Below are 10,167 nucleotides of genomic sequence, written 5' to 3'. Positions count from 1 at the left end.
GGGAAATGGCAATACATGTATTATCACGAGTGGTTCAGGCTTATAGTTTGGCTGAGAGGATCGAAGAGACAGAAGATAGCATTAATTCTGTCTTCAGCTGGGACTGATGCATTACATCATGAAAATACATTTTCCTTCTGAGAAATGTAGACTGCATACCTAACTGTTCTAGGCCAGGAGCCTGAAGGGCCTCAGGGTCATATACTGACCTAAGCCCGGTCCAGGCTTCTCATGCTGTTGACAAGGGAGTCTTACACCTGGTTTATACTGAATAAGAGAAGCCGTGAAACGAGGCTTTATCTGATCACACGTGACTTCTATCAAGCGGCATCTTCAACCACGCTGACTCTTTGCTTCCACCTGTTGGACGTATAGGCTCTGTGCACCAGCTCCACTACTTCCTGAAAGTCACTTGGCATCTTTATTTCCTGTCCTATATGATTGGATTAAGTGATTAATCAGGTGTGCGCTGGGTCTGCCTCACACCTGATTAATCACTTAATCCAATCATATTGGACAGGAAATAAAGATGCCAAGTGACTTTCAGGAAGTAGTGGAGCTGGTGCACAGAGCCTATTGTGAAACCTGATAATGACGGCTAGACATCGGACATTCGTGCTCTTTTGGTGTTCTTTTGTCAAACCAGTCTACTAGCGAAGGCATTTCTATGGCCATTAATCTAAAGGAAGTGGACTTTGACAGTAGTAAGGATGGAGACAAAGTATACTAGAGTTCAAAGTGCTACTTCATGTGAAGCAACGTGCTCTGGTGTTATTGGGTTTTTATGGTCAAAGATCCCTAGAGCAGCTTTGCTCTAGCATGTCCCACAGTGGTGGGGGAAACTTGGCATGAACAAAACCAGCAGCCCAATCATATAACCAGGTTACACCACGCCAAGAGAGATGGGTTATTCCTAATTTAACTAAAATGTGACTCCCTAAATAGTCAACACCATCAACCAAGTACACTTCAATGATTGTCATACTAAGGTAACATGGATTACTAAGGTAACACAAGGATTATCCTTTAAGGTAGAGGGGAGACCAGGCCAAGAGGTAAAATAGTTTATTCTCCAAACAGGACAGTATTCACATCGCTTAGAAGTGGTTTATTACAGTATGCAGTGAGTTTCTGAGTGGACAGTCCAGAGGTCAGAGGTCAGCCTTATTAAGCACCATCTCCACACATCTGGTTCAGTCTAGGTCTCATTCAGGAATGGTCAGCTGTTTCAGGTAAGAGTCATGAAGGAGGATGTGGAGAGATAGAGAGTGTGGAGAGAAGCGTTGATATTGTAGCTCAAGGACATCCAAACCTTTTGTGTGAATGTTAAAGACTGTCAAAGAATCCCTGCTGAGCGTGACTCCTGACCCTCACCAGCAGTCCTACCCCGGTCAGCCATTCACCAACACATCACGGACATACAGAACATACATCTACATACAGTCTCCGTTTGCTTTTCAGGTCAATCTACACAGAAGATATTGCTTATTCAATACAGGAACCAGAGAAATACTAAGAATTTCAATTTATTCACATGAATACATACAACAATATCCGTGCTCTCAAACTTTCCCTGACACCACCCATGTACAATTGTAGCATTTAAATAGATTCCCCAGCCGAGGCATACGGACAGGACCGACAAGAATGGAGCAGGCGAGTTCATTTGACGCTGTGGAAGAGCTTGTGTGCTACCTGGAAGAGGGGAAGAGAACACGAAAGGATTAGAAATGGGAGGGGGGAAAAAGTGCACTGTATCAACCTCACAGTGACCAACACAGACGTATACATTTTCCACATGCATGAATACCGACACAGACATGTATATTTAAACATGCATGAATACTGACAGACGTATATATTTACATGCATGAATACTGACAGACATATATATTTACATGCATGAAGACAGCGTTGCTGGAAGCCACGGCCTCAGCCCTATTCCCTGTACTGCCCACTATGACGAGAGTAAACTATGTCTGTGTTTGGAATGGCATACTAACGGAGTATTCATACTATGTATGGTGTATATTGTAAGGAGAAAAGCGTAAGTAGTCGGTTCCCACGATGTACCGTATACTAGACTAGCCAGAATGTGACATGGTACATGGTAAATGGACGGCACTTACATAGCGCTTTTATCCAAAGCGCTTCACAACAACCTCTCATTCACCCATTCACACACACATTCACTCAGCAATGGCGGCAGCTGCCATGCAAGCTGCTAGCCTGCTCATTGGGAGCAATTTGGGGTTAAGTGTCTTGCCCAAGTCTTCACTTCCACATGTGGACAGGAGGAGCTGGGATTCGAACCACCGACCCTACGATCATCGGACGACCCGCTCTACCTCCTGAGACACAGCCGCCTCTGTGGCGTGAGGTTACTTCTCAAGCTCAACTGCAGCAAAATGCATCACGCCTCTTCAGTCTCGTCAACCTCGTGGGAACACCGGGAAGCACAATGCTGCCATGAAGGCTTTGATGTGTGTTTGAAGACTAAATGATCACAAGATGAATTAGCCGACCCAGGCACAGCACTTGTTCCTTTGTCTGTTAGCAGGATTACGCAAAAACTACCAGACCGATTTTCATGAAACCTGGTGGAAGGGTGTAGCATGGTCCAACTTAGAAACCATTCAATTTTGGGGCAGATCTGAATCATGGGGTGGGTCCATGGGTCGCCCAAAAACGGCCGGACATTCACCATCACCACCATTCATTTTTTGGACTAGGATTACGCAAAAACTACCAGAATGATTTTCATGAAACTCGGTGGAGGAGTGTAGCATAGGCCCCCTTAGAACCCAGCAGGGTGTAGCTTGGGCCCCCTTAGAACCCAGCAGGGTGTAGCATAGGCCCCCTTAGAACCCAGCAGGGTGTAGCATGGGCCCCCTTAGAACCCAGCAGGGTGCAGCATAGGCCCCCTTAGAACCCAGCAGGGTGCAGCATAGGCCCCCTTAGAACCCAGCAGGGTGTAGCATGGGCCCCCTTAGAACCCAGCAGGGTGTAGCTTGGGCCCCCTTAGAACCCAGCAGGGTGTAGCATGGGCCACCTTAGAACCCAGCAGGGTGTAGCTTGGGCCCCCTTAGAACCCAGCAGGGTGTAGCATGGGCCACCTTAGAACCCAGCAGGGTGTAGCTTGGGCCCCCTTAGAACCCAGCAGGGTGTAGCATGGGCCCCCTTAGAACCCAGCAGGGTGCAGCATGGGCCCCCTTAGAACCCAGCAGGGTGTAGCTTGGGCCCCCTTAGAACCCAGCAGGGTGTAGCATGGGCCACCTTAGAACCCAGCAGGGTGTAGCATGGGCCCCCTTAGAACCCAGCAGGGTGCAGCATGGGCCCCCTTAGAACCCAGCAGGGTGTAGCTTGGGCCACCTTAGAACCCAGCAGGGTGCAGCATGGGCCCCCTTAGAACCCAGCAGGGTGTAGCATGGGCCCCCTTAGAACCCAGCAGGGTGTAGCTTGGGCCCCCTTAGAACCCAGCAGGGTGTAGCATGGGCCACCTTAGAACCAAGCAGGGTGTAGCATGGGCCACCTTAGAACCCAGCAGGGTGTAGCATGGGCCACCTTAGAACCCAGCAGGGTGTAGCATGGGCCCCCTTAGAACCCAGCAGGGTGTAGCATGGGCCCCCTTAGAACCCATTAACCCATTTTGAGTGGATCGAAATCACAGGGTGGATCCAGGAGATGTTTCTTGGTTTGTTTGTTTGTTTGTTAGCAGGATTACACAAAAACTACTAGACCGATTTTAATGAATCTCAGTGAAGCTGTGTAGCACGGGCCAACTTCAATCCCATTAACAGTAGTGGTTAGGTTAGCTGAACAAAGAACAGGTGGCTAGGTTAGGTTAGCTGAACGTTAGCTAGGCTAGCTAGCCACGAGAGGCTATTAGCCATAACCTCCCCTCCCCTCCCCCTAGTCTCTTCACGTGAACTGAAACCTGACTCCTCTAGACTCCGCTCTGTGCCACATGTGCATGCGGAGGGCAGATGGTTTGAGTTTGATGAGTGAGTGCTGATGAGAAAATTAACTAAATAGGACAACCGTGACAAGCCTAACACACACAGGCACGCACACACACACACACACTTACACAGTGGTCCCGTGCGTGTAAAAAGTCGAAGAGCTCCTCTGTGCAGTCCTCCTCGGTGTCGTCCCGTGAGTTGACGCGGTTCTCGCACGTCTCCAGCCGGTGGCGCGTGTGCACGCAGTGCTCCGTCTGCTCACACTTCTGACGGATGGTCTCTAAGGGGTCCTGCCAGGGACACACAGAGCCTCATGAATCCTAGAGCAGCTAGCTAATGGTAACAGCCACTAGGTTAGGTTAGCTGAACAGCCAACAGATGGCTAGGTTAGCTGAACGTTAGCTGAGCGTAACACACAACTCATGCTGACCGTTTCATCAAAACGCTCTATCTAGTGGGGAAGTGTGTGAGAGGGTGGGCTCTCAGATTGAACTGGTGAATGTTATGTGGTCCTGTGCAGGGTATTATGTGTCACTGCTCCACCATGCTTGCTATACCGGGCTTCTGGGATGAGTTCCAGCAGTACATACTTAAATGAGTGCATAGCCTATGAGCGCATGTCGCTGCAAACTGGGACTTTTCTTCACAGAATAACCACGACTTGTGGTGCAAAGCACCACGCTTGTTTTACTAATAATGGTGGTTCTTTCTACCATGTGCCTCGGATCACAGGGATGTTTAGCAAAGAGGCATACCACCAAATCTTCCTCATCTTCTTCTTCTTCCTCCTCCTCCTCCTCCTCATCTCCACCTCCTTCTTCCTCTGCCGGAGCCTCCTCTTCCTCCTAGTAAATGATAAAACAGGCATAGGATGTGATCTATTCTGATACACAATATAAAGTTGATCAGTCATGATTCTGATAGCACTACAGGAGACTGATGTTCATAGCGTATGCATGCCTAACCTACACTGCTTCATTCTGACCTTCCACAAATTATAGATATATCAAACATGTAGCTAGCGACATTTCACTGACAGACAGAAGAAACACTGATGAAAACAAACTGAAATTAAGCACATAACTGTAACCTAAATAGATAAAATGTATTTATGACTAAAATGCTTGACATCAGTACTTCCTGGAAATTATCCTTGAAACCAAATTGTATAGCTCATTAATAATATTTATAGCTCATTAATAATATTTATAGCTCATTAATAATATTTCAGAGTAGTTGAAAATATTTTCCCAAATAAAATGCACACTTCAGCAAATACATCAATCATTCAGAAATTATAATAATCAGAAATGTATGAATATATAAATTATAATATTATACATTTCCCTGGGTCCGGCATATACTCATTAATCGGTTCACTCGAGAAATTAATCTGAAGAATTAACTAGTAACTCTCACCAGCCAATATTAACTTGACCTCAGCTTTCAGGACGCCTAAAGCCAATCTGCCGCAGGGCCGTGGTTCAAATGCTCGCTAGGCAACAGTTGCGTGATTAGGTTACCCCTAAACACATAGGACGGACGAACAGCATCAACACGAGCATACTTTCAATATTATACAATACCTCGTCGTCAGGGTCGTCAAATGTGATCATTTTGTTTTCAAAAACCATTTCTGCAACCCGATATTTGACTCCGGTCACACCCAGAAGAGACACACGTTCAAGATCACAGCTCTGGACCCGGAGGACGTGTTAGGTCACACACGCAGGAAGGGACTAGAAGGGTCGCCGGAAATGTGTTTCTATTCGTCTGTATGGTTTTGAGTAGCAGCCTCTGCTCCAATCACCTCCGTCTGTTTGGTTTGGGGTCCGCCTCTCTCATGAGGTAGAGGGAACTACGTTTTTGGTCGACTGAGGGGTCGGAACATCAAGTGTTGCACATAACAATGGCGGCGCTCATGGACACGAGAATATTACTCCGGAAAATTCAAGATTTACGGTCCCTCACACCTCGGCGGAATCGTGTGAAAGCAAAATGGGTAAGTCAAGTCGGGCTAGCTGGATAAATACCGGTTAGCCACCGTTAACGTTAGTGCCAAGAAACAAAACCTTTGCTTGTCGATGTAGATAAGTAGCTAGTTAACAAGTCACACTGACGTTAGCCAAATACAAATCAATATGGTCAAATCAATGGCTAAATTAAAAAAAAAAAAAAACTTACACTGTCACCAACAGAATCAACAGAATCAAACACCTAGCTTCCTTTACCGGAGACAGTCGCCTGGGGGGGCGGTGGGTAGATTTTCATTGAAATCTAATGTTCTGTTAAACTACATTGTCACCCTAAAAGCGTGTTCTGTCCCACCAGGCTGGCACGCAGCCCAAGTACCCCGCCACAAACCTGGCCCTCCAGAACCTCGACGCCACCTACAGCCTGCAGCTGGGACAGCACTGGCCCTCGGTCCGAGCCAGCATGCTCTGTGAGCAGAAGTACGGGGCCCTGGTCAACCACTTCTCCAGCCCTGCGCCCGAGGGCATCTTGGCTGAACTACAGGCCCAGGGATGTGCGGACTTCGTCAGACGCCCAGCTCTGCTCAGGCTCGGGGGGGCCGGCGTGCCACGGCAGGCTGGGCTCTGGGAAAGGACTGGCCCCTGTCCTGCTGAGGATGAGGCCTCGCTACCGGAGACTGGGACAAGAACAGCAGGCGAAGAGCTGCAGACACCCCCAAGCCTCAGCCCCAATATCCAGTGCTTTGTCTTCCCCAGAGGGGACATCACAAGGTTCAAGCCCGCCAGGTGAGTTCTTTGCAGACATGTCATTTTGAAAGCAACCATAGTTTTGCCATAGAGCCTTATTGCCATCAGCACAGTGTTTCAAATCAGTGACACAATAAGCTATATGCACAACTCCAGTACTTACTGAAATCAGACATGCTTCTCTATTTCCTGTCCTACACTATTGGATGAAGTGATTAATCAGGTGTGCCTGACTGCAGCACAATGATCAGGCACACCTGAATAATCATTTCATCCAATAGTGTAAGACAGGAAATAGAGATTTGTGCATATAGCCCATTGGATATGAATGACTCATAATCTCTCTCCTGCAGACTGGGTGTGTTGGGGTTACTGGGGTACTACCTGATAATCTCTCTCCTGCAGACTGGGTGTGTTGGGGTTACTGGGGTACTACCTGATAATCTCTCTCCTGCAGACTGGGTGTGTTGGGGTTACTGGGGTACTACCTGATGGACGCGGCGTCGGTCCTACCAGCCCTGGCGCTGGACGTCCAGGAGGGCCACAGCGTGCTGGACCTGTGCGCCGCTCCGGGGGGCAAGACCCTGGCCCTGCTGATGACCAGAGCCATACGTAAGATCCTCTGTCACAGCTCTGCTCTGTCAGGAACTGAGATGAACAAAGATATCGTTGTTGCACAGTCTGCAGAGGTCAGTTCACAGGGTCACAAGGTTAAGTCAAAGTTTACGGTCCTACTGGACATATGAAGAGAAGGGACCTGTGCAGTCTTTTCAGCAGTTTTTCCTCCTCAGAAAGTGCTAGTTTTGTTAGCTAATTGAAGTCAACTAGCACAGTGCCTGTTACATTCAGTAGTTGCATCTCCAACTGTACAACGTTAGCTGCTGCTTCTATGTATCTGGGATGTGTGATGGCACAGCGTCCTCTGACTGCACCTGCCTGGGCCTGTTGTGCCGTTGGGAACTGATAATTGCCCAGATGACATCTAGCTATTAAGGCAGCCCAGTCTGCTGTCTGAAGATAATTAGCAAGAAAGAACGGCAGCTTCACAACGTAAACTATATGGCCCCATCAGACACTGATCCACTATTTACTGAAATATCAAAAGTACTATGGAAAGCGTTTTCACAGTGTTGTAGCCAAGATTAAGACGCATTGTCTGCCTGTATATCAGCTGCTGCTAACATGTAGTGCTGTAGTTCGCAAGCTAGCGAGCTATGTTATGGCACTAGTGACCCTAGCTGCGCTTCCGTGGGCCCTTCGGTTTCTGAAGAACCGCTGATCCAGACAGCTTCACGCGCAACACATGCAAGTCCTGGTGTCCTGAGCAACACACCTGCCGCATACCGACTTCATACAGCTCTCTGTATGTTTTGGAGCTGGAACAAAGCGTTGTGTTGTGTGTGTTTTCCCAGGGTTCCTCTGCGTCAACGACGACTCGTTGTCGCGCTCCGCGCGTCTCCGCCAGGTCCTCCACAGCTACGTCCCCAAAGAGCTGCTCTCCGACGACAGGATGCGCCTCACTTCCTTGGACGGCAGGATATGGGGAGAGTTCGAGAGAAACACCTTCGACAGAGTAAGAAAGCACCGCGAGGCACAGTAAACTCCTGTTCTGTTCAAACTTTATTGCAAAGATGGAATGATAATGAGTTGAAGAGATGAGAGAGAGAGAGAAAGGGAAGAGAGTGAGGGAGAGAGAGAGATGGAGAGGAGGGAGAGAGAGAGAGAGAGAGAGACAGAGACAGAGACAGAGAGAGAGGGGGGGAGAGTGTGTGTGTGAGAGAGAGAGAGAGAGAGAGAGACAGACAGAGAGAGAGAGGAGGACAACAAGTGGTTGAACTCTGTGGCCCAGGCCGCCCTCCTTTCGTTCCACTTCATCTCTCTTTCTTCTCTCCTCTTTTTCTCTCCATCCCTCCTGTCACCTTGCCCCTGGATAATCCTTTCAGGGCAAGACTGTTCTGTTCTACTTACTATAATAGTTCACTTCCGATGCTCTGGTTCTCCTTTTCCCAGGTTCTAGTGGACGTTCCGTGCACCACGGACAGACACTCGGTCACGGAGGAAGAGAACAACATGTTTAAGCGGGCGAGGACGAAGGAGAGACAGAGGCTGCCCCAGCTGCAGATGGAGCTCCTGCTGTAGGTTCAGCTACACTACAGCATCCTCATCATCCTCATCATCCTCATCATCCTCATCATCATCATCTCACACGCTCATAAAGATAGTGGAACATTTTGCTGTCCTGTACTCCACCCACTGCCTGTCCCAGCTTCAGAACGAGTACTGATACCCTGTCTCTCTCTCTCCTCTCTCCGTCTCCCTGTCTCTCTCTCCTCTCTCTCTCCCTCTCCCTCCCTCTCTCTCTCTCTCTCTCTCTCTCCCTCTCGGTCTCTCTCTCTCTCCCCCCCCTCTCTCTCCCCCCCCCCCCTCTCTCTCCCTCTCTCTCTCTCTCCCCCCCTCTCTCTCTCTCCCTCTCTCTCTCCCCCCCCCCTCTCTCTCCCTCTCTCTCTCTCCCTGATCTCTCTCTCCCCCCCACTCTCTCTCTCTCCCTCTCTCTCCCCCCCCTCTCTCTCTCTCTCTCCCTCTCTCTCTCTCTCCCCCCCCCTCTCTCTCTCTCCCTCTCTCTCCCCCCCCCCCCACGTCCTCTCTCTCTCTCCCTCTCTCTCTCTCCCTGATCTCTCTCTCTCTCTCCCCCCCACTCTCTCTCTCTCTCTCTCCCCCCCCCCTCTCTCTCTCTCTCCCCCCCTCCTCTCCTCCTCCAGGGCGGGCATCATGGCAGCTCGTCCGGGGGGAGAGGTGGTTTACTCCACGTGTTCCCTGTCCCAGCTCCAGAACCAGTACGTGGTGGAGCAGGCGGTCCACCGGGCCGGCGAGGAGCTCGGCATCAGCCTGCAGGTGGTTGACCTTCGACCCCTCACACACCTCTACAGGGACACCTTCCACTTCGCCCCCGACGTGCACCTGGGGGAGCTGGTGCTGCCTCACCTGGCTGCCAACTTCGGGCCCATCTACCTGTGCAAGCTGCGTAGACTCAGCTAGGACCCACTAGTACCAGAACTAGACCGGCTAGGACCCACTAGTACCAGGACTAGACCGTCTAGGACCGACTACTGCTAGGACTAGACCGTCTAGGACCCACTAGTACCAGAACTAGACCGGCTAGGACCCACTAGTACCAGGACTAGACCGGCTAGGACCCACTTCTGCTAGGACTAGACCGTCTAGGACCGACTACTGCTAGGACTAGACCAGCTAGGACCGACTACTGCTAGGACTAGACCGTCTAGGACCGACTACTGCTAGGACTAGACTCAGCTAGGACCGACTACTGCTAGGACTAGACTCAGCTAGGACCGACTACTGCTAGGACTAGACTCAGCTAGGACCGACTACTGCTAGGACTAGACTCAGCTAGGACCGACTACTGCTAGGACTAGACTCAGCTAGGACCGACTACTGCTAGGACTAGACTCAGCTAGGACCGACTA

General features: G+C 49.8%; 2 protein-coding genes across 2 annotated transcripts; one reads left to right on the top strand and one right to left on the bottom strand.

Annotated features, from left to right (window-relative positions):
• Window positions 1-1,085: 1,085 nt before the first annotated feature.
• Window positions 1,086-5,658, bottom strand: LOC311325702 (cytochrome b-c1 complex subunit 6, mitochondrial-like). Its single transcript, XM_084458442.1, has 4 exons — window positions 5,549-5,658; window positions 4,718-4,807; window positions 4,091-4,252; window positions 1,086-1,695 (listed from the first exon to the last, which is right to left on the bottom strand). Exons 1-4 carry the CDS (start codon window positions 5,594-5,596, stop codon window positions 1,663-1,665), a joined length of 333 nt encoding a protein of 110 aa, XP_084314568.1. The 5' UTR covers window positions 5,597-5,658; the 3' UTR covers window positions 1,086-1,662.
• A 213-nt stretch (window positions 5,659-5,871) lies between these two features.
• On the top strand, window positions 5,872-10,095 carry nsun4 (NOP2/Sun RNA methyltransferase 4; the record flags this gene model as incomplete). Its single annotated transcript, XM_084458129.1, has 6 exons — window positions 5,872-5,964; window positions 6,294-6,721; window positions 7,140-7,294; window positions 8,095-8,255; window positions 8,693-8,817; window positions 9,442-10,095. 6 exons carry the CDS (start codon window positions 5,872-5,874, stop codon window positions 9,716-9,718), a joined length of 1,239 nt encoding a protein of 412 aa, XP_084314255.1. The 3' UTR covers window positions 9,719-10,095.
• Window positions 10,096-10,167: the final 72 nt, after the last annotated feature.

Source organism: Borostomias antarcticus (assembly GCF_949987555.1).
Source record: "Borostomias antarcticus genome assembly, chromosome: 24".
Taxonomy (NCBI): domain Eukaryota; kingdom Metazoa; phylum Chordata; class Actinopteri; order Stomiiformes; family Stomiidae; genus Borostomias; species Borostomias antarcticus.
The sequence above is the reverse complement of the archived record's forward strand: the minus strand, read 5'-3'. Positions and strand labels throughout refer to the sequence as shown.